The sequence below is a fragment of the Anser brachyrhynchus genome (genome assembly GCF_964034855.1).
Source record: "Anser brachyrhynchus genome assembly, chromosome: Z".
In the NCBI taxonomy this organism is placed as follows: Eukaryota; Metazoa; Chordata; class Aves; order Anseriformes; family Anatidae; genus Anser; species Anser brachyrhynchus.
This window is the reverse complement of record NC_137697.1, coordinates 70013106-70032698: the sequence shown is the minus strand read 5'-3', so window position 1 is coordinate 70032698 and position 19593 is coordinate 70013106. Positions and strand designations below refer to the sequence as shown.

The 19593-nt window shown below is 44.5% G+C and overlaps 1 protein-coding gene across 9 annotated transcripts in view; it reads left to right on the top strand.

Annotated features, from left to right (window-relative positions):
- Positions 1-5400: 5400 nt before the first annotated feature.
- Positions 5401-19593, top strand: part of PALM2AKAP2 (PALM2 and AKAP2 fusion) — a 257742-nt gene continuing 243549 nt past the window's right edge. For 3 of the 9 annotated variants that reach the window (XM_080573329.1, XM_080573330.1, XM_080573328.1), the window contains exon 1: positions 5404-5847. In XM_080573329.1, the coding sequence (XP_080429455.1) occupies positions 5803-5847 (45 nt within the window). In that variant the 5' untranslated portion in view covers positions 5404-5802. Of the gene's footprint in view, positions 5848-19593 lie in introns of all 9 variants that reach the window. The other 6 variants (XM_080573326.1, XM_080573321.1, XM_080573327.1 and 3 more) reach the window with 5 other exon arrangements.

The window sequence follows — 19593 nt, the reverse complement described above, 5'->3', positions numbered from 1 at the left end:
GGAAGGGAAGGGAAGGGAAGGGAAGGGAAGGGAAGGGAAGGGAAGGGAAGGGAAGGGAAGGGAAGGGAAGGGAAGGGAAGGGAAGGGAAGGGAAGGGAAGGGAAGGGAAGGGAAGGGAAGGGAAGGGAAGGGAAGGGAAGGGAAGGGAAGGGAAGGGAAGGAAGGGAAGGGAAGGGAAGGGAAGGGAAGGGAAGGGAAGGGAAGGGAAGGGAAGGGAAGGGAAGGGAAGGGAAGGGAAGGGAAGGGAAGGGAAGGGAAGGGAAGGGAAGGGAAGGGAAGGGAAGGGAAGGGAAGGGAAGGGAAGGGAAGGGAAGGGAAGGGAAGGGAAGGGAAGGGAAGGGAAGGGAAGGGAAGGGAAGGGAAGGGAAGGGAAGGGAAGGGAAGGGAAGGGAAGGGAAGGGAAGGGAAGGGAAGGGAAGGGAAGGGAAGGGAAGGGAAGGGAAGGGAAGGGAAGGGAAGGGAAGGGAAGGGAAGGGAAGGGAAGGGAAGGGAAGGGAAGGGAAGGGAAGGGAAGGGAAGGGAAGGGAAGGGAAGGGAAGGGAAGGGAAGGGAAGGGAAGGGAAGGGAAGGGAAGGGAAGGGAAGGGAAGGGAAGGGAAGGGAAGGGAAGGGAAGGGAAGGGAAGGGAAGGGAAGGGAAGGGAAGGGAAGGGAAGGGAAGGGAAGGGAAGGGAAGGGAAGGGAAGGGAAGGGAAGGGAAGGGAAGGGAAGGGAAGGGAAGGGAAGGGAAGGGAAGGGAAGGGAAGGGAAGGGAAGGGAAGGGAAGGGAAAGGAAAGGAAAGGAAAGGAAAGGAAAGGAAAGGAAAGGAAAGGAAAGGAAAGGAAAGGAAAGGAAAGGAAAGGAAAGGAAAGGAAAAGGAAAGGAAAGGAAAGGAAAGGAGAAAAGAAAAGAGAAAAGAAAGAAAAGAAAAGAGAAGAAAAGAAAAGAGAAGAAAAGAAAAGAGAAGAAAAGAAAAGAGAAGAAAAGAGAAGAAAAGAGAAGAAGAAAAGAGAAGAAAAGAGAAGAAAAGAGAAGAGAAGAGAAGAGAAGAAAAGAAAAGAAAAGAAAAGAAAAGAAAAGAAAAGAAAAGAAAAGAAAAGAAAAGAAAAGAAAAGAAAAGAAAAGAAAAGAAAAGAAAAGAAAAGAAAAGAAAAGAAAAGAGAAAAGAAAAGAAAAGAAAAGAAAAGAAAAGAAAAGAAAAGAAAAGAAAAGAAAAGAAAAGAAAAGAAAAGAAAAGAAAAGAAAAGAAAAGAAAAGAAAAGAAAAGAAAAGAAAAGAAAAAAGAAAAAAATGGAAGGGAAGAGAAAAAACTCCAGATAAACTAAGTCTAAAAAATTTTAAAATATAAAGAAAGAATTTTAAAATATAATAAGGATATTTTAAGGATATAATAAGGATAAGGACAGCTGACCTAGGGTGTGGGCTCAGATAATGCTCAGGAGTTCACTACAGCAGCTTGATTTTGGGACTAGGCTTGCAGTTTTTAGTAGGGACAGGGTTTAACCACCTCCCCACTTCTTGATATTTTCTTCTGCCTCTCTTCATCACCTCCCTTTCTGGGTGTGTGGGTGAATCCCAGCTCCAGCTGCCTTCTTCTCCGGGGTGCCTCAGGATGGGGCATGGCCCATTGTGGCGAGCTCTGCTGAGCTTCCAAGGGCCCTGAGCACAACCCTGGGGCTGCAGCCTGATGGTGCCCACCCCAGGGGAACAGAGATGACGGGAAGAGGGACGACAGCCAGAGCCTGTTGTCTGATGATGCTGAGAGCCCGTATTAAAGCTGCAGATGGAGTAGCCTTTTCTGGAAATGTTGGACGGTGCCACTGCCAAAAATTTCAAGGGCTGTGTTGTGCGAGACACTATGAATGAGTCCAGAAAGCAAGCGTGGATGATGGGCTCGGGGATCTAAAAGTGTAGACAAACTTCTCATTCCTGACCTATTTTAATCTAGTATCGGAGGCCAGAGCCTGGTAAAGAAGATAAAAAACAGATTAATGGAACCTCAGAATTTCAACTTAGATGAAAATAATATGGTTCAAATATGCCCCGGGGAGGGACGCTTGACAATAGTGAGGATGCCAGAGCAGTGTTAGTATAGCACAATGCAACACGCTGGCATGTGGTAATTTTGAGAGCCAGAAGTATCTTCTCTTAAACAATCTGAAATGCAAATGTGAAGCCTGTTTTCCCTCCTCGCTCTGTGTTTTCTTGACAGCCACTGCCAGGATCCAACCACTAACTTGTCACCACAAAAATATGTCGATACGTTGGCAGCGGCTGAGGCGCTGGTCCCGACCTTCATGTGCGTGCATGTGCCTTCCTCGTGCAGTCTTCGGGCCAAAGTCTGGCTTCTCAGACTGACTCAGTCCTACTGACAGCCAGCAGGACGTGGAGCCAAGGGTTTTGCCCTGAGGACAAGGTGCCCGGCATCGTGCAGAAGGGTTCCAGTCGTGTACTGAGCAATGACAAGCCTGAACTTAGTTATTAAAAAAAATAAACATGGGTGATTTAAGTAGAACCTTTCCTAGCCCAGCTCAGCTCCATGAGAGACATCAGAACCCACTTTCCACTATTTAACTTGTGTGTCTCATCAAAAGTTCAGGCTACACATAGCTCAGAGTGCTTACAGGATCCTCTCCAGCAATGAGCAGGAGCTACAGATTGTTTCCTACACCCATGTCCAAAGAAATAAAAATAAAAGTCTGTTTTGCATGGAAGTGGGATGCAATTCACGCATTATTAAGGTTTAGTGGTTTTTGTTCTTTTAAAAATTGTGGTGAAAATAACAGTCTTTTTATAGACATTTGAAAATAATAGGGATATTTTTCCTTTCTTCTCCTTTTTTAGCTACTGAACGAAGTACACTAAAATGCTTCTTTCCTTTCACTTGCCTGATTTTCTAGCAGCTTCTTGCCTTTCCCTACACACCCCCCACCCTCTCTTCTTTTCTTGATACCTTAGGGAGTTTCTTGCCAATATAGTAAAATATTCTGGAAACAAGAACCTTAAGCAAAAATAAATAAATAAAGAAAGCATGGAATTCTGTTTTGTTTCATTTTAAGCTGTCTTAAGTAACCAGAAATCCCCAGGCGCTGTGTGCTACAGCCCCTGTCATGCCTGCTGTCACCTCACAGAGGTCCTTTCACCCAGGTGTGCTCTGGGTGAAGGAGGCTTCACTTTTTCACTTTGACAGACCTCTCTGCACCCTCCACGACTCTTGTATGATCATGCAGTGGTCTCCTCCAGCAGAGCTGATCTGCAATGGACCATGCTTCCACCACCAGTGCTGGCTCCACATCAGAGCCCCAGTGCTTCTAAGGTTGAAAAGCTTCTGGTTTGAACTCTCAGAGACAAGATCATTATGCACAGCTCTGATCAACTCTTTTTTTTACCAGTGCTGTTGTACATCTTGCTCTAACAAATCTCTTTCACTTCCACAGCCCTTCCTCCGTACCAGTACCATGACCAGATGCTCATACATCCATTACATGGCTGCTCCTTGGCAAACAAAGCAAAGGTGCACAGCCCTGCCTCATGTTTTGCTTGGCCAGGGATGCCCCAGCACTCTGTAGGATGCACCCGTCACCTGCAAGCTAATGGGGAGAGGGGATAAACATGGTGTGAGTGCCGTGCTCAGTTTGGCTGTAGCCACAGTGCTTCGTGAACTATCAAAGGTTTGACATCAGAAGTGAGACGCACACGTGCACTTAAATAAAATTAACCTGAATGCACTTAAACACATTTCAATGCTTTGCAGAGTGGGTGCCATCTGGAAGGAAAGAGGGGATGGCGGACTGTGGTGCACTTCACGTGCCAGTCTGGCAGCACCTGCCATGACTGCAGGTCGTGGGGTGGACGTGTCCCCATCCCAGTTCCAGCCACAGCCAGCGCTGGGCCAGCCCTGGCCTTGGCTGGGTACAGCCCATAGCTGAATTCCTCCCTGGGGCAAGGCTTGACAGCAGAACATGAGAAGGGTATTGAAGGGATTTAATTGCATAACTTGCAAGTCTCAGTAGGAGTTGCCCGTGTAAGTTCTCCGTGCACATGTGGGAGTATGGATGTCTGGATCTGCATGACGGGGTATTTCAAAACCAGCTGTTTTAATATAAACAGCAATACGTGGGTCTTTATGAAAAAAATAAAAATAAAAAGTTCTGCCTAAAAAGAAAAGGCTGAAAGTGAGCAAAAAAGCTACATGTCAGATGTCATCCAACAGATTATTTAAGCCAAGCTGGAAGACTGAAAGAGTATCCCAGTTTAAGCTGGTGGTGTTGCATTTCCCATATCTGTGAGCCCACCCTGACACCCACTCACAGACACCACCTCACTTAGGATACCACAATAAAACTTTGCTTTTTGGGCACAGAGACAACTGGGGTTATATAATGTTCCGTGAATGTTCTGTGCAACAAAGGACCTCTTTCACAAAGGCAGAGCTAGGCAAGAAGTCACTTTGATACGCCGTCACGAGGCAAGGAGGCTGGCACCAGTGAGGGAAATGGGACCAGGAGGTGGAAATACTTGTGGAAGCAGCTGCCTTGAAAAGGAGTCTGCAGCCAGTGGCACATCCTGGAGTGGGACGGAGCTGGAGGGTATTTGGGAGGGAGGAATGATGCCAGCAGAGGGGTAAAATGCCAGGCTGGATGGCACATAAAGGGGCAGGAGTATGGGAAATGGGGTGACCTCCAGACTGCTTCCTCCAGGACAAAGGAGCTTCCCCATCTCATCAGCAAGTGGTTGTGAAATTGTGATTATCTGCTGCAGAGATCACTTCTGAGAGACAGCCCCCACCAGCCCCTCTGCCAGGGCACCTCTGCTGTGCTCACCTGCGCTGCAGCACCCAGCGGGGTGGGGCTGGGAGAGAGGCGGCATCTTCAGCATCTATGAGAAAATAAGGAGGGTGGGAGACCATGCAAAAATCACAGAGGCTGCCAGCTGAAACATGCAGAACTGGTGCCATAGCTAAATCCAAAGGGTGCCCTCATGGTGCTGGTTCCAGTCTCCCTTTCCTTCCCCTCCTGCTCCCCTCCTTACTGCTGCATGCCCTAGGTCCCCAGCCAAGCATCTCCCTCGTGCAGCTCTGTCACCTCGTAGTGCTGGATGCCAAAGCAGAGCTTTGGTGTCCAATGCACAGACACCTTCCCCCCCTGCATCTGCTCTTCACGACTGCTCTCGCAGGCTGCCCTGCAGCAGCATTTACAGCATGCTGTGTGACTGCAGCACTCGCTAGCAGCCGTGCTTCTTCCCTCTCTGCTTCTCCTCCGTGCTCCCCTCTGCATCCAGCCCTGCTGGACAGCAGGGATGCTGCCTGCTCCCCTGCTGCAGTCACACAGGTTTGGATTACTGTGCACGCCGTGGATGTTGAGCTCCTGTCGTGACCCAGTGCTCCATAGGAGGAGCAAATGAGCTGAGACGTCAAGGCAAAAAATTATAGCCATGCGAGCCATCCCTGCGCTCAGCTGCTGGGAGAGTGCATACATGGCTTGTGTGACAGCAACAGCACACAGAAGCTGCAATGAAATGCAGTTAGCAATACAGCTGGGAGGCAGGCAGCAAGGCAGGCGCTGGTCCAGCGACTGAAATGATCCTGCCGTGAGCCAGCCTGCAGTGCCTCCAAAAGTGGCTGGCTACTACACGGGAGCTCAGCTTTCTTCGCAATTACTCCAGTTCCCCCGGGTGACTGCAGTGCACGCTCTGCTTTGGTTTTGGTTTTGGTTTTTTTTTTTTTTGGTTTTGTTTTGTCAGTGTGGGTTTTTTTTTTGGTTTTGGTTTTGGTTTTTTTTCCTCCTGCCTCCCCTCTCTCTCCTCCTGTGTCCTTTTCTCCAGGATGGCGGAAGCAGAGTTGCACAAGGAAAGGCTCCAAGCCATAGCAGTAAGTCAGCTTCGTTTTACTTGCTCTTTTGTCCGCGACTGGGGGAACGTTCCCGCAGTGTGGCTGGGGAGCCTTCAGGCGCCAAGTTGTGCGTGGAGCTCCCCTTTCGGGAGGCGAGTGGTTAAAGCCTGCTTTGCAGGATTTGGCTGGGGAAGGGGGCTCTGGTGAAGTGCGCAGAGCTGACACGTGCAGAAAGAGAAATGCGAATACACAGTGGCACACTTGTAAGATTGATGGTGGAGAAGAAAAGAGGGAATAAGTGGGGAGGAGGGGAGGTTGCGGGAGAAAATCAGTGCTCTGCCGAGAAGGATATTTTCACGCGGTGGGAGCGTTAGCTGAGCTGATTGAGAAGTTAAACAAAAAGGATCTGCTGCAGGGCGGCTTTTACTGCAGGCAGCGATGCTGATATTACTAGTTTTTAACACAATCGAATACAAACAGCACATTATCAGAATCATGTAATTAACTGATGCACTAGTTAAGCTGTCAGCTCAGCACACGCTTCCAGGCAAATTCTCTGCCAACTTGCATCCTGCCGGGGGTGAGGTCTAGGCAGCATTTTGCCCCATTTTAATCAAAACTTTTATTTTCACATTTCATGCTGCAATTCCTAGAGAGGCACTGTCTCTGCCGCCGCAGACCATGGGCAGGGATGCCCGGGGAGGGGTGGGGATCAGGCCCGGGTGTTGGTAAAACCACATCCCCCTTGGCACACAGAAACTGCCAGCTCATCTACCGGCGCGCCGCATGAGCAGCCCGGCGTGGCTCTGCCAGCCCCACGCGGCTGCCTTGACACCCCCCTGCCACAGCACCCGGTCCCCAGAGGGACCACAGGAGGTCCGCAGCTGAGAGCACAGCCCTGAGCCCCCCTCCAAATATCAACAGATGCTCTGAGCTGCTGCTGCAGCCCGTGGAGATCATGGGCGTCCTTTGTAGTTAGAGGCATGGCTGCTGCTGCTGCTGCCACTGGTGCTGCTCCACACCGTTTTCCTTATGTCCACTCTTCTGCCAGACGGCCCGTGGAGGTCTAGAATAACCAGATGTAAAACAAACTGTTGTGTTTTCTTTTTTTTTTTTCTCTCTGAAATATTTTCCCTGAAAAAACATCAGATGGTATCATGTGATATGGTGGTAGTTGGGAGGGGAGGGGGAATACTATAAGCATTTAATTGTCAAGAAGCAGAAAGTAGATGCATTTTTTAAGCTGTTTCAAAGTTTTATGTTGGTGTAGGCATTGCCAGGTCCCCAAGTAGAAACACTAGGGCTGTTCACCTGAAGCTAACCTTCACCACTGCCTCTGGTTTGGGACTCCTGCTGCAATAAATATGGGAGAACCATGCTGCAGAACTGCCTAAGATATTGGTGCTATGCATAGCTCTGGAAAACTTCTGTCAAATTAAAATAAAATAAATAAAATAAAATAAAATAAAATAAAATAAATAAAATATAAAATAAAATAAAGGCTTACATTACTGCTGCTTCTTCTGCCTGCTATGTAGCAGAAAGCCAAGCAACACCCATTTCTATTCCACAAGATGTCCTTCAGCCTTTCAGCAGAATAAGTCAGATGGTCTGCTTCCTGGTGCTTTGCATTTAGCACCAATGAGGCCATTATGAATATAAAATTATTATCTGGTGTATTGTAGCCTCCTAGAGTAGGCTTATGCTGCTGTGAAAGGAGGCCTTGAGAACCTGGATCTGCATTTTCTCTATATATTTCCTTTATGGTTTCTATGTCTGTATTGCCTGCTAGGCTAGCTACAAGTAAAACATGGTACAGTAATGTATGTGATGAATTAGACTGAAAGAATCCAACTTCAGCATCAAAAGTGTTCATCCTTGTTTTAATCTGAGTGTGGGTCAATGGTGTGGCTGTTTGGCTTGCACACTCTGCAGAGCAGCAGGTTGTCCATACAAGCTTCTGAGGTGACTTTTTCGCCTGTGCCTGGACAGTTGCAGATGTTTATCAGAGCACAAAGATGTTTATTTCTAATGTAAGCTTTGGTCCACCAGGATGTCACATGACACAATTTAGATATTTTTCTTCTGCCGTTAGTTGGCAAAAATAAGGTCAATCATCAAAAGCTGCATAGATTTTCTTTAGAAAAAGAGAAAGATGGCATTTCAGTTCAGATTGATGTTCCCTTTAAGGTTATCAATGGAAAAAATGTACTAAACAAGCTGCAGTATCTCACTCTGGTGGGCAAAATCTTATGAAAGTGCTCTGTGATGGCTGCTAGGCATACAGAAAGAAAACTCCCATCCCCGGTGGCTGGAACTTCTGTACATTGTTGTCTGTATGTTTGTGTTTGCTTTCATAATTACCATGGCAAATGAGTTTGTTGGGAGGAAAAGCAGGGTAAATTGTAAGTGCACACCACTGAATACTTAAGGAAAACAACATCCAAACATGAACACTTGCATCAGAATGCTTTTTACAAGTTTGATTTCATTCTTCATTAATGATTCACACGGATCATGGTTTTAGTTGTACACCTGTCTGGTACGGAAACAAGTGTCATGGGAAGAGGAAAAAAGGGGTCTACCTGTCATTAATCTAAACCTTGGTGAACATGAGTCAGTCACCTGTTTTGCCAGCAGTGAGCACTTAACCTCTCTGTGGCATATTTTCCACCTGTAGACCGTGAATAATGGATTTTGCCCTTGCCTGGTGGGGATGCATGCAAGACTGTGGAGAACTTGGGTGCTATGGGTTATCAGGACAAGAAACTGCTAAACAAAAAGCAGAAAGTGTGGTTCTGTAAAAGAAAAAGCAAGGAAAAGAAGGAGGCTTTATATATGCATGTTGCTAATGACATTGCACGTGCGGGTGAAATTTGGGGTGAAAAAGGAAACATTTTTGTGGCTTTGAAAATATGCCTGCTGTAAGCTGCTCAGAAGTTTGGAATGCAACTGGTCCCCGAGGGAGCAGCTCAGTGGCCAGGGGACAGGTGAGCTGTGTGAATTTAACCACATTTCAGAGAAATAAACTGCATGGCTCAACAGTTTGTTAGGTGGCCCCATTCACTGTGACTGCAGATATCACCACCAGACAGTGATCTAAATATAGGCAGGCATTGACAAAATGTAAATGTCTTCCATAGCTTGGATAGCACTCGTAAAGCTGGCAAGTGAAGGCACTGAGTATGGATCAGTGCGTCTGAGGTACGAATGTACGTACGATGCAGGACGCCTCACCCTGTATCAGGTGAATTAAAGGAAATCACTGGGACACGGCACTAAGAAGAAAACTTCCGGCACAGCAACAACCAGCACAGGAGCTGGAGGAGGTGTTCAGGCTAAGGATGTGCCCAGACTACAAACGCAAGGGGAAAACTACTGAAATGTATGGGTTTCTTAGCAATCAAAACCACCAGTAACGGTGCTCACCACTTACCAGTGAGAAACAGTGAAATATTAAAGAAAAGCGATCACTGACATTCAGGTAGCCATGTCAAAGACAAATCTTGTCAGAGAAGACCGTTCTTGCTTTCTCCATGCAATTGCATGTTTGTAAGATCCAGTTCTGAGCTGGATCTAGCATTACTTAAATGCCATCTGTACTGCAGTACTGTGTTGTTTAAAAATAGCACTCTCTGGGATCAGTGGGGCATACCTTAGATGGATTAAGGACTGGCTAACTGACAGGTCTCAAAAAGTTGTTGCTAATGAGGGTGACTGCTGATGAGGAGACCTGTACCTTGGGGGCAAAGGCAGGAGAGGGCTTTATAGGAACCCAGTTTTCACAGCCTGAAGGTGTTGTCTACCAGTGCTCTGATGTAAATGCAAAGTCAAAATTGGTTATGTGCTGATAATGCACAGAGTGGAAGAGGAGTAAATGATGAAGACACAGCAGTCCTGCAGAGTAAGTGGGATTATTTGGAAAATGGAGTCCTCCTTTCAATGAAGTCCTTCACACCTGCACGCAGCTGGTGTTCAGACAGGCCAATACAGGACTGTGCATCCCAGTGCAGGGAGCACGGGGCCAGCACTGTGGTGCTGCCTTCCCAGAGGGACTGGAAGTTTCTGTGAGAGACAATTCAATGGGAATGAGAAGGGGTCTTAGTTCTGCAGAGGAGATTGGCTTCACACCAATTAAACTAACACCGAGGGCACGTCCTTCCAAAATGGAGGCAGGTGTGTGTATGTTTACATAAAAATCTGCACCACTTTTTCAACGGCTCTTTGGGAGTAGTAATGCCAATGATATTTTGGAAAGATAGTATCAGTATAGTTCTGGTATCACAATCACAGATAAATGAGGCATTCCACATTTCTGGGTTGCACACTTAGCAACTGCAGTGAGCATTATATGACATCAACGAATTTGAGCAAATTTTTTGGCAGAATAAAAAATATCACTTTTTTCCCCACTCACATACTGTCGATTGACCCACAAAACTAAACCTCATGACTCGTAGATCTTGTGCCTAAGATCATTTCACTGCAACACTTCTCCAAAATTTTTATAAGTCACGCCAGAGACCATCATTCATGAAAATTACAATTCCTGGTGTTGGTGACTGAATGGAAAAACATGACAAAATCATTTAATCAGCAGTTTATTATTGCTAAGATCACTTAATAAGCTGCTTTCCTGCATCTCCATCTAGGAAGTGAAGTTTTTGGACTTAAATTATGCACACGATCAAGTCTGTTTGAATTCAGTTGTTTTCAGACCTGAAGTCTATAGAAAAACATATGAAAAGTTAACTAGGTTAGGACTTGTCTGCTTGGAAAACACATGAGTGAGAAGGATATGCAGATGTCTATAAGATCATCAGTATTACAGAGGGAAAGGAAGAGAACACACTACTCACACTTTTTGGCACAAGAATTAGCTGGTGTCTAAGGAGAGTAGCAGTTGCGGAAAAACCAAACCCAGAGAGATCTTCTTCCCAAAAGGAGTTGTTAAGGTGTAGAGCTCCTCTCTCCGGGAGGTGGTGGATGCTCAGAGTGCACCAGGGCTTGATGAGAACCCAGGCATACTCATGAAATTGAAATCTGTGAAGAAATTAGACAGGAGTAATTTCTGATTTGCAAACTATTGGAGGTTGACAGACTAGTGGATTTGTTTTACACTGATTTGTCGTGGTCCTGAAGTTTTCTGTTTTAGGCACTGTCTGAGAGAATGGCCAGGTGACCTGACCCAGGGCAGCCATCCTATGTACCCACATCAACACATTCTTTTATGTGCTTTCCAGAGTGTTGGTGCTAAAGAGAGTCCTCTTAACAAAGTATAATGAATCTTATTTGAATATTGCTGCTATGAAGTTTAATCCATTTTTCCCCATTCTTATTAGTCCCTTGTTGTGCTGTTCACAATGGTATTTTCTGCACTGATTAATCATAACTGTTCCTCTGCCATCTTGTTCTTCAGCAGTCCAACATCTGAGTATCTGAAATAGAAAATGTTCCTTTATCTGTACTTGTTCTCCGTTGAGGAATACACATGAATTTTAAATTCTCAGCTGAAAAATCATGAGGACTGGAGAGACCTTGACAGATTCTTGAGTATAGAGAGGAAGACCTGGTGGTGTTAGGAAATTGTCTGGAAGCTGTATCCTGTTGCAAATATTTCCAGGAACTGGTATAGTAAGCATAAAGTAGATATTATCACAAACTTAATCTAAAGGAGATCTATGTTGTGAGCACAGTATGAACCTGTGATGTTCCTGCGAATCTCAGTGGAGTTCAGCTATGGGAGAGGAAGCGTTAAGTTTGCATTTGCTGTAAAGGTTGAAGCAAGGTTTCCCTGCACACAAACCTGCAGCCCTACCCTGGATTGCAGCAGCATCATGAGTCAGCTTCATGGGAGACCTTCCACGGAGAAACCCATGCAAGCACAGTTGCACCTTGTCTTGACTTCTGGAGCACACAAAACACTGGGAAATCACATACAGTGTTGGAAATGCTATGGCCTTTGCCTATTCGAAGCCAAAAGCTGAAGTTTCTATGTCTGAAAAGTAAAAATATTGTCTCGGGTTTTATCTATATTGTTGCTTTAGGAATGTTTACATGACAGCAAGAGAAGAGGAAATAGGATGAAAAAAAAATGTTGCTGTCAAGGTATCAGTGAAAACTGGGAACAAACAGAAACCAGAAACCAGCTTGCTCTTGAGAAATTTCTAGACTGTCTCCAGACTCACCCAAACTCAACTGTTTAAATTTAGAATTGTTTCCACAGCACATTCCTAGCCCTTAACACATCACCAACATCTCTTGAGCACATACATGGAGCTGAGATGCTGGTTTTCATTTTGTGCCACTCAAACAATATTTTGCAGAAGAAATCAAAAACGGTTGAGAACTTTTCATGATTTTTTTTTTTTTTTTTTTTTGGAGGGAGGAGTGTAAACTTGTTATAGTACAATAGCTGTGAAAGATTTACATTTTTGGAACTATTGATCAGTCCTATCCTGGAATACAGCTTTATGGAGAGATGCCGCACGCCATAGTGACAGTGGAGTAGATGCTTACAAATGAGACACTGTCATTTTCTTGCTGTTCTGAGGCGATGTGATGACAGAGGGATGTGTCTGTGATAGGGTGCACAGTGGTGCTCAGTTTCTCCTCAAGCACTCTTGCTCTTCCGGGATTCACCCCTTGTATCTAACTCCTTACCAGCTTCACAGAAGTCTGTTTTATTCATGTGCAGAATAAAATGTAATCTTATGTTGACTGAATCCTTGCAAAATCCAGGCAGATGCTGCTCTGCAGCATTTACTCAGGAAAGCACCAGCCCTAGCATGTTTAGTAACTTCTGAGCACTCACAGGAGTAACACGTAGCTTCTGAGCCTCTTTCTGAGCAGGTCCCAAGGAACTTCACAAAGACACCCATGCATTTGTTTACCACTGGGGAAAAGGAAACATGGGCAAAGGATTTTTTTGCCTGTTCCACCAGCAAAACCAACAGAGCCATGAATGCAAAGTACCTTTTACTTAGCCCTCTTCTTGTAGGGAGGCGCTTTTTGAAACATGACCACTCCTGGCTGCAAACCCACCTACTGTCCCAAATCTTCAGCTGATTGTTGTTTGTGGATCCTGACCACTGAAGATGGTGCTCCCCCGAGCCATGAATGCAATCTCATGCTTCCAAGGGTTAATATTACCCGACAAGTCCAGTGGCAGTGACATGGGTATGGACTTCTGGCAATGGCACACCAGACCCGTGCAGCTCTCGACACACAGATGCTTTTTGTTACTTAGCCGACTTGCTGCAAGGTTAGGCGCTGGAGGCGTATACAGCTTTGTTCCTCTTTGCCAGGAAAAACAAATGTTCTCTGTGAAAAAAGAAAAAGAAAAAAAAAATGAAAAAACAAAACGGCAATCAATCAATGTGGGTTAGGGATCTCTTTTTGGAAGGAGAGGGACCTGCTCTCATCTGTGGGCTGCTGCCCTTCCCAGACGGCACAAAGCTCTGGTTGCTGACACAGGCAGCACGCTGATGGTTCCAGTATGAGATGCTCGGGGGAGCACCATCTGCAGTGGTCAGGATCCACAAACAACAATCAGCTGAAGATTTGGGACAGTAAAGGTGGGTTTGCAGCCAGGAGTGCTCATGTTTGAAAAAGCGCCTCCCTACAAGAAGAGGGCTAAGTAAAAGGTACTTTCCAGCCTCTTGGGGATGCCATTGTTGTTAGGGGCTGTGCTCAGTCATACTCTTTTCCCCCCACCCCCCCACCCCACACCCCCCCACCCCCCACCCCCCCACACCCCTCCCCACCCCCCCCGAGTTATAAGCAGCGCTGGGAGGCCTGCTAAGAGGCTGCAAATTACACGTAGAAGTTAGCAGTAGAGCAGAGCTGGCCCAGGGCAGTGTCACACCCCACTTCCCAGCCAGACTGCAGCACAGGGGGGCGTCTGTCAGGCTGTCATGGTAGGGGGTCTGCACTGCACCGGGTGTCAGGTCCTGGGGAGAACTCCCACTGGTATCCTTATATAGTCCCTACTCATCCAGTGGTTTCCTGGTTTGGAGGACAACACAAGCATTTGGCATCCAAGATGTCACTAAATTTGCAATAGCTGCAGCATAGCAGAGTTCAACCCTTATCTACATTGAATTCCTACCTACGTTGACATAAAAATTAAAGCTCGGGTGTTAATCATGTATTTGTTCTTAAGCATAAGCATATGTAAGGACTTGCTGCACTTAAGACAAATAGGCTCCAGCAGAAGGCTGATTCATTTTCTGGCATGTTAAGATGCCGTCTTTACAACTGCCCCTTGTGTTAGGGATAAATGTTGAATGAGGAATGTACATAAGCTCACCCCAGCATCCTGGAGAACTCAGCAAATTGTTTTGGTTAAGGAAGTAACTTCTAGCCAGCCAGGCCAAAAAAAAAAAAAAAAACAAAAACAAAAACAACAAAAAAAACCTCTAGTTTTTAAAAAATGAAATGAAAAACAGTCTGAACATCTAAGGATAGTGTTCTTCTATTAGTAAAACACTGAGAGATATCAGTTCCTTGTGTCAAATTCACACTTTATGTTGGTGAAGTTTCAAAAAGCAGAAAATTTAGACTGAAATGCATATAAGATGTCTGAAACTCATCTGTGAAACAGAGAACTATTCACAGTTTTCGTGCTTTTTGTTGTCAGTTTCCTATCTCCAGAACAAGAAAAATACTGAAATTTAAGAGTTTTGCAACTCTTTTCATTCTTATCATGTGTGACATTGCTTATGATGTTGGTTTGATGAGACTGATGCAACACTGAACAGTGCAGAGCTCCTCCTCTGTGAGATACTCGGCAATTCACAGGGCTGAATGTCCCACAGAGGAGATCCAGAATCAATAGTTTCCAATCTAGATAACTCTGACATTAATGATGATTTTTTTTCAGTCATTTAATAGAGTAAAAAAATATATAATAAAGGAGGCTAGGTTTCTTTTAAAGATTATTCCACTGCTGAGAAGGAGGGGATGGGCAGCACTGCTGAACTGGGAGGGCTGGTAGGAGTTTCCTGCTAAAACTCTGCCAGAATTCTCAGGGCATTTGGATGAATTCCCCTCTGCATCTGGTGGCTTTCTCTAGGGAGAGTGCTGCACCATCCTTCCTTGCCTGAAGACACGCAGCCCTCGAAAGCAGTCCTGAAAAGCAAGTGTAAGCAAACAAGACTGGTATTTTGGTGGTCAGAGTACTGACAGCTCCAGTTTCTGCTTGGCGTTGGCCTGTGGTGTTGTGTGGCAAACTACAGCCTCTTAGAGACGTAAGAGAACAACAATAATCTCGTCTCTGTTCCTTTGAAAACACGTGCCCCTTGACCACTTGGTGAAATAATTTTGTTTGTGCTGATGTGGATAACACTGACCGTGCAACAGATGTGGCTGGCTGTAAGGCTGTAAGACCCAAAAGGATAGGTGGCTCTGCTTACTGATGCTGTCTGCATGGATGGGAAAATGTTTTAACTCGGTGCCATCCGTGTGCTACAGGACAGAAGTGACATCAAGCTATTTGTGGCCCCGAGCTGCTGTGACACAGATGAAGTCGCCAAGCAAGAAGCTACACGAGCACAGCTTGTGCCCATCCTGGCTGCAGGTGGCAGCCTGAGCTGGGCAGGTGTAAGCAGGAAAGTAGAAATGGCTTCTCAGCAGCTTTGTTGTGTCGGTCACATCTCTGTCTGGGTGAAACTAACAGGTGTGAATGTGGCTGGAAATGAAAGCAAGAAAATACGTACTGGCAACTGGTTGTCGCAGTGGAAGCTTGTACAAAACAGTGCCCAGCCTTTAAAATAAATGAGGACTCTCAACAGCTGGTACTAACCAGTTGTTGAGTAGCAGTACTGGAGAAAGGATGAGAGGAGTATAGTGGATCATCTGGTGAACATTAATCAGCAGTCTCCACATCGTGGAAAAGGCAAACAGGCTGGTGGTTGGTATAAATAAGATCGCTGTCTGTTAGGCACATGGACCTGTGCTCTGGTCAGACCAGTTCTGGATGTTAGTCTTCAAGAAAGATATGTGCTGAATAAAAAAGAGTCCCAGAGTGCCAGGAATTATCAGAAGCCTAGGATAAGCCTGCCCATGGCATGGACTTGGAACCCAATGACCTTTAATGTCCCTTCCAAGCCAAGCCATTCTGTGATTCTGTGATTCTATGAAAAGAAGATTTGAGGAAAGACAGAAGTCAGAGCTGTCTGGCCTAGTGAAGAAAATACTCAGATTTAGCTGATACTGTTTAAGGGTAGAAGAAGCTCTCCATGTTCCTCCTAGGATGGATCACCAGTGTTTTTGCTTGCTCTCAGATGCTGTTCAGTCACCCGGTAATAAGTAGCTTACATATCAAGGGTTCTTCTGCAACCAGTCAGTTTGCTTGCGATGCCAAACACAATGCTTCCCTGAGACTTGGCAGCTGAGATATGCATGCCTGGAGACCCAGGAGAACAATTTAATCCAGCCACAGTGAAAGAAGTCTGAAGCTTGGGTGGTTTACTTTGTGTTTTTAGCAGCATAAAGTGCGTGGGTAGTCACTCACTGGAGTCCAAATATGTTGGGTAACATTATCATATCCATGTTCTTAGTATTACCTCCTCTGACTGATTTGAACCACCATTCCCTGCACTCCTCTCCTGCAGTAGGACCTTCTCCTGCTCCCTATCAGGTTAATAGGAATTTTTCTGCTGGTTTCAATGGTGAGCAGGAACTGAACCATATGATCCCCACAAGTATTTGTGCTTTTTCTGACTCCTGTGTAGTACTATCAGTATATAAAGCACCAGATATGAGCCAGATCACAGGTCTAGGTCAGATTTTCCCAGGTGACCAATTACAAGGTTCAGGATAAATAAAGAAAATTGATTTCAACATTACTCAAAACGTGAGAGTTGCACACTTAGCCACTTGTCATGTACTTTTATCAGCAGTACAGATGAATTGTATTTGCTAGAATAACCTTCCCATTCTTTTATGTGCTCAGCAAGGGGAGTGGGGGAGGTAGGGATGGACGTATTTTCAGTTTCAGGGAAATCCTGTTTGTGGTTTCTCTGTTGATCCTGGGAGGTGTGAAACTGTGAAGGCTGAACAAGATGAAATTTCCCTAATGCTTTTGCTTAAAATCAAAGGGAGTAAGACCTGCCACCAACTAGCATAAAAGAGTGATGGCAGAAATTTTACCATTTTTTCTCTTTGTCCAACCTAGCTTGTTGTTGAGTTGCCTTTACAAACAAGTGTGAAATTTTGTGCTGGAGCTTTGGAGTAGATCCTTTAGAAGTACTTGGGATCTGGAAGAGGAATTAGGCATAAAGAATTGTCAAAGGCCCTAGAAAACTCTGCTTCAGGAAGACTATTTCTATGTGGCTGAATGGTGACCTATATATGCAGGACACTTTTCAGCCTGCTTTGAGGTAGGGTAGCAGGTGCTCAGAATATAGCACAGCCTTACAGATTTATCTTTCTCTATTTCTGTGTTTTAAGGGAGTGAATACCATATTTAAGAAACTGGTCAGAGATATCTTTCACTCTTGACTTGGTATTATTAATATACTGCACTTCAAACAGTTTTTATTTTTAATAACTATTTTTTAACATAATAAACCCCTTAAGCCATGAGCAATAAATAATTGGTTTACTTGTGCAAAGGTTAAAGCATTACATGTTTTCATGTGCAAGTGTGATCCAGAATTGCAGATATCAGGTACTTACTAAAATGCAAAGGTGGCAAAGCTAGTGACGACCTTTTATTGTGTTGTGGGAGATGTTACCTCCTGAGATTTAAACTGTTGAAATCACTTTGGCCTGTGATTTCACAGCTGAACTCCTCTGTAGACTATTTTTGCTTTCTAAAAAACGATAATAATAATTTTTAAAAGAGACTACATTGGGGTTATATAATGTGAAATACATAGTTTTCTGAAAAATGACTGTGTAAATGACATTCAGAAATTCAAGCTCTATTGTCTTTCAAAGGTTACCATAAATGCATTCCATCTACAAAATATTGGAAATATTTTCCTTGGCTAAAAGGCATTGAAAGGATAACTAGGATCCTTTAGAGTATGTCTACATCATCTACTGAAGTATATACATCTGCACAGAGATGCACATGTGGCTTTTGGTTTGCAAGGTATCCAAAACAAGTCCTCATTACAGCTAATCAGGTGTTTATTGAGATGGATGTTCAACAGATATCAAAGGTAATAGAAGCAAGCTGGTAGCTTGCTCTGAGTTCAGCACGGAGCAGTTAAGATGAGCACAGCTGCCTCTGCGCAGTGCTGTGGTGTATGGCATCCATTAGCTCCCCATCTGACTCAGAAGTACATGCCAAAGAGCCTTGCTCAGTAAACTCAGCATGAAGCCTCAACTTCTGTTTCAGAAAGGGGCTTATGCGGTTGTTCATTATTTTTTCTTAGTGTCCCAGTTCAGACATTTTCTTCCAAATATACACCATCTGAAGCCCATGGTTTGCCTACAGAATTTTACATATTTCATGGGTTATATCCAACACTTTTTTTTTTTTAATGCCACAAACTTTAATTTTTTTAATTTTTTTTTCAGTTTTTCTGATGAGGACTTGCTACCTCCCCATCTCTTTTTCCTGACACATAATGATTAAGACCAAAAATTATCAAAAGTATTCACTAAATCTGGATGCTCAGTATAAGACATTTTAAAATCCTGCATTTTTTTTTCAGAAAATACATTGATTTGTAATGCTTCACATAGCCAAAATACCTCTTCTATTGAAGTAAAAGAAATTGTGAAACTTCAGCGCATCTGGCTTTTGCATCTGTGAGACATCCAAAACAAGTCTACATTGTGGCAAATCAGGTGTTCATTGAAATGCATTAGCCTGAAGAGATCTACATCGTCTTGTAGGGAGAAATCAAGCTTTTTCCTGAGCAGATAACCAGTTTCACAACTGGCAAATCAAAAAACAGCACCCACTTCATGACAGGGGAAAATCGCACCTACTTGCTCTTTTAAAAGCTGATTGCATTATTAGTCTTTGTGTTTTTAAAATTCAATCTATCAGTATTTTATTTATTTTTGTCCCATGGAACATAGTTAAAAGGAAGAAGGACAGAAACCAAATCTGCTCAGTAGTTAGGAATCCAGGACATGACATTGGAGATCACAGCATTGGTGATGAAAAAATATGAATAAATAATTAAAAAAAAAAAAGTGTTTGTGTAGGGGGAGAACAAACCTATAGATTCAGCTCTGGTTTAGTCCCTAAATCATCCTGTAGAATTGCTAATCCCACTTAACTTGCATTCCCAGCCTTCCCTATAAAATGTGAATTGTGATAGTTACTGTTGCACAGCATTGATGTGGAAACCCTGTACCTCATGTCTGTGATGTTTTGAAAGTGGGAAATGAGATATAAGTGTTTCCCAGACCTTTATCACTCTGTCTCCAGCAGCCAATGAAACTTGATGCTCCAAGAGAGGCAAAGGAAGTGCCATTAAGCATGTTCTGAGTGGTTTCAGGGTGGTTTTCTTTCCATTTTGGCAGTGGAGAAGAAGAATCCCTATTGATCATTGCTGTCATTAGAGCAGTGCCAGCAGAAGCCTATGCCCCATTGTACTAACCCACCAGCAAATGCATGCACAACACCATCACCCAACAGAGCAGAGACCAGTGAGAGACTAGAAATGTGCAGAGAGGTGAAATCATTTTCCGATGGACATGCAGTGAGTAACGTCATTTGACTGTCACATTAGCAGGCTACACACCGAACCCCACAGTTCATGAGCACATTAGCTGATCAAAGGCTCACACACTGAAATCCACAGACCACTGAAC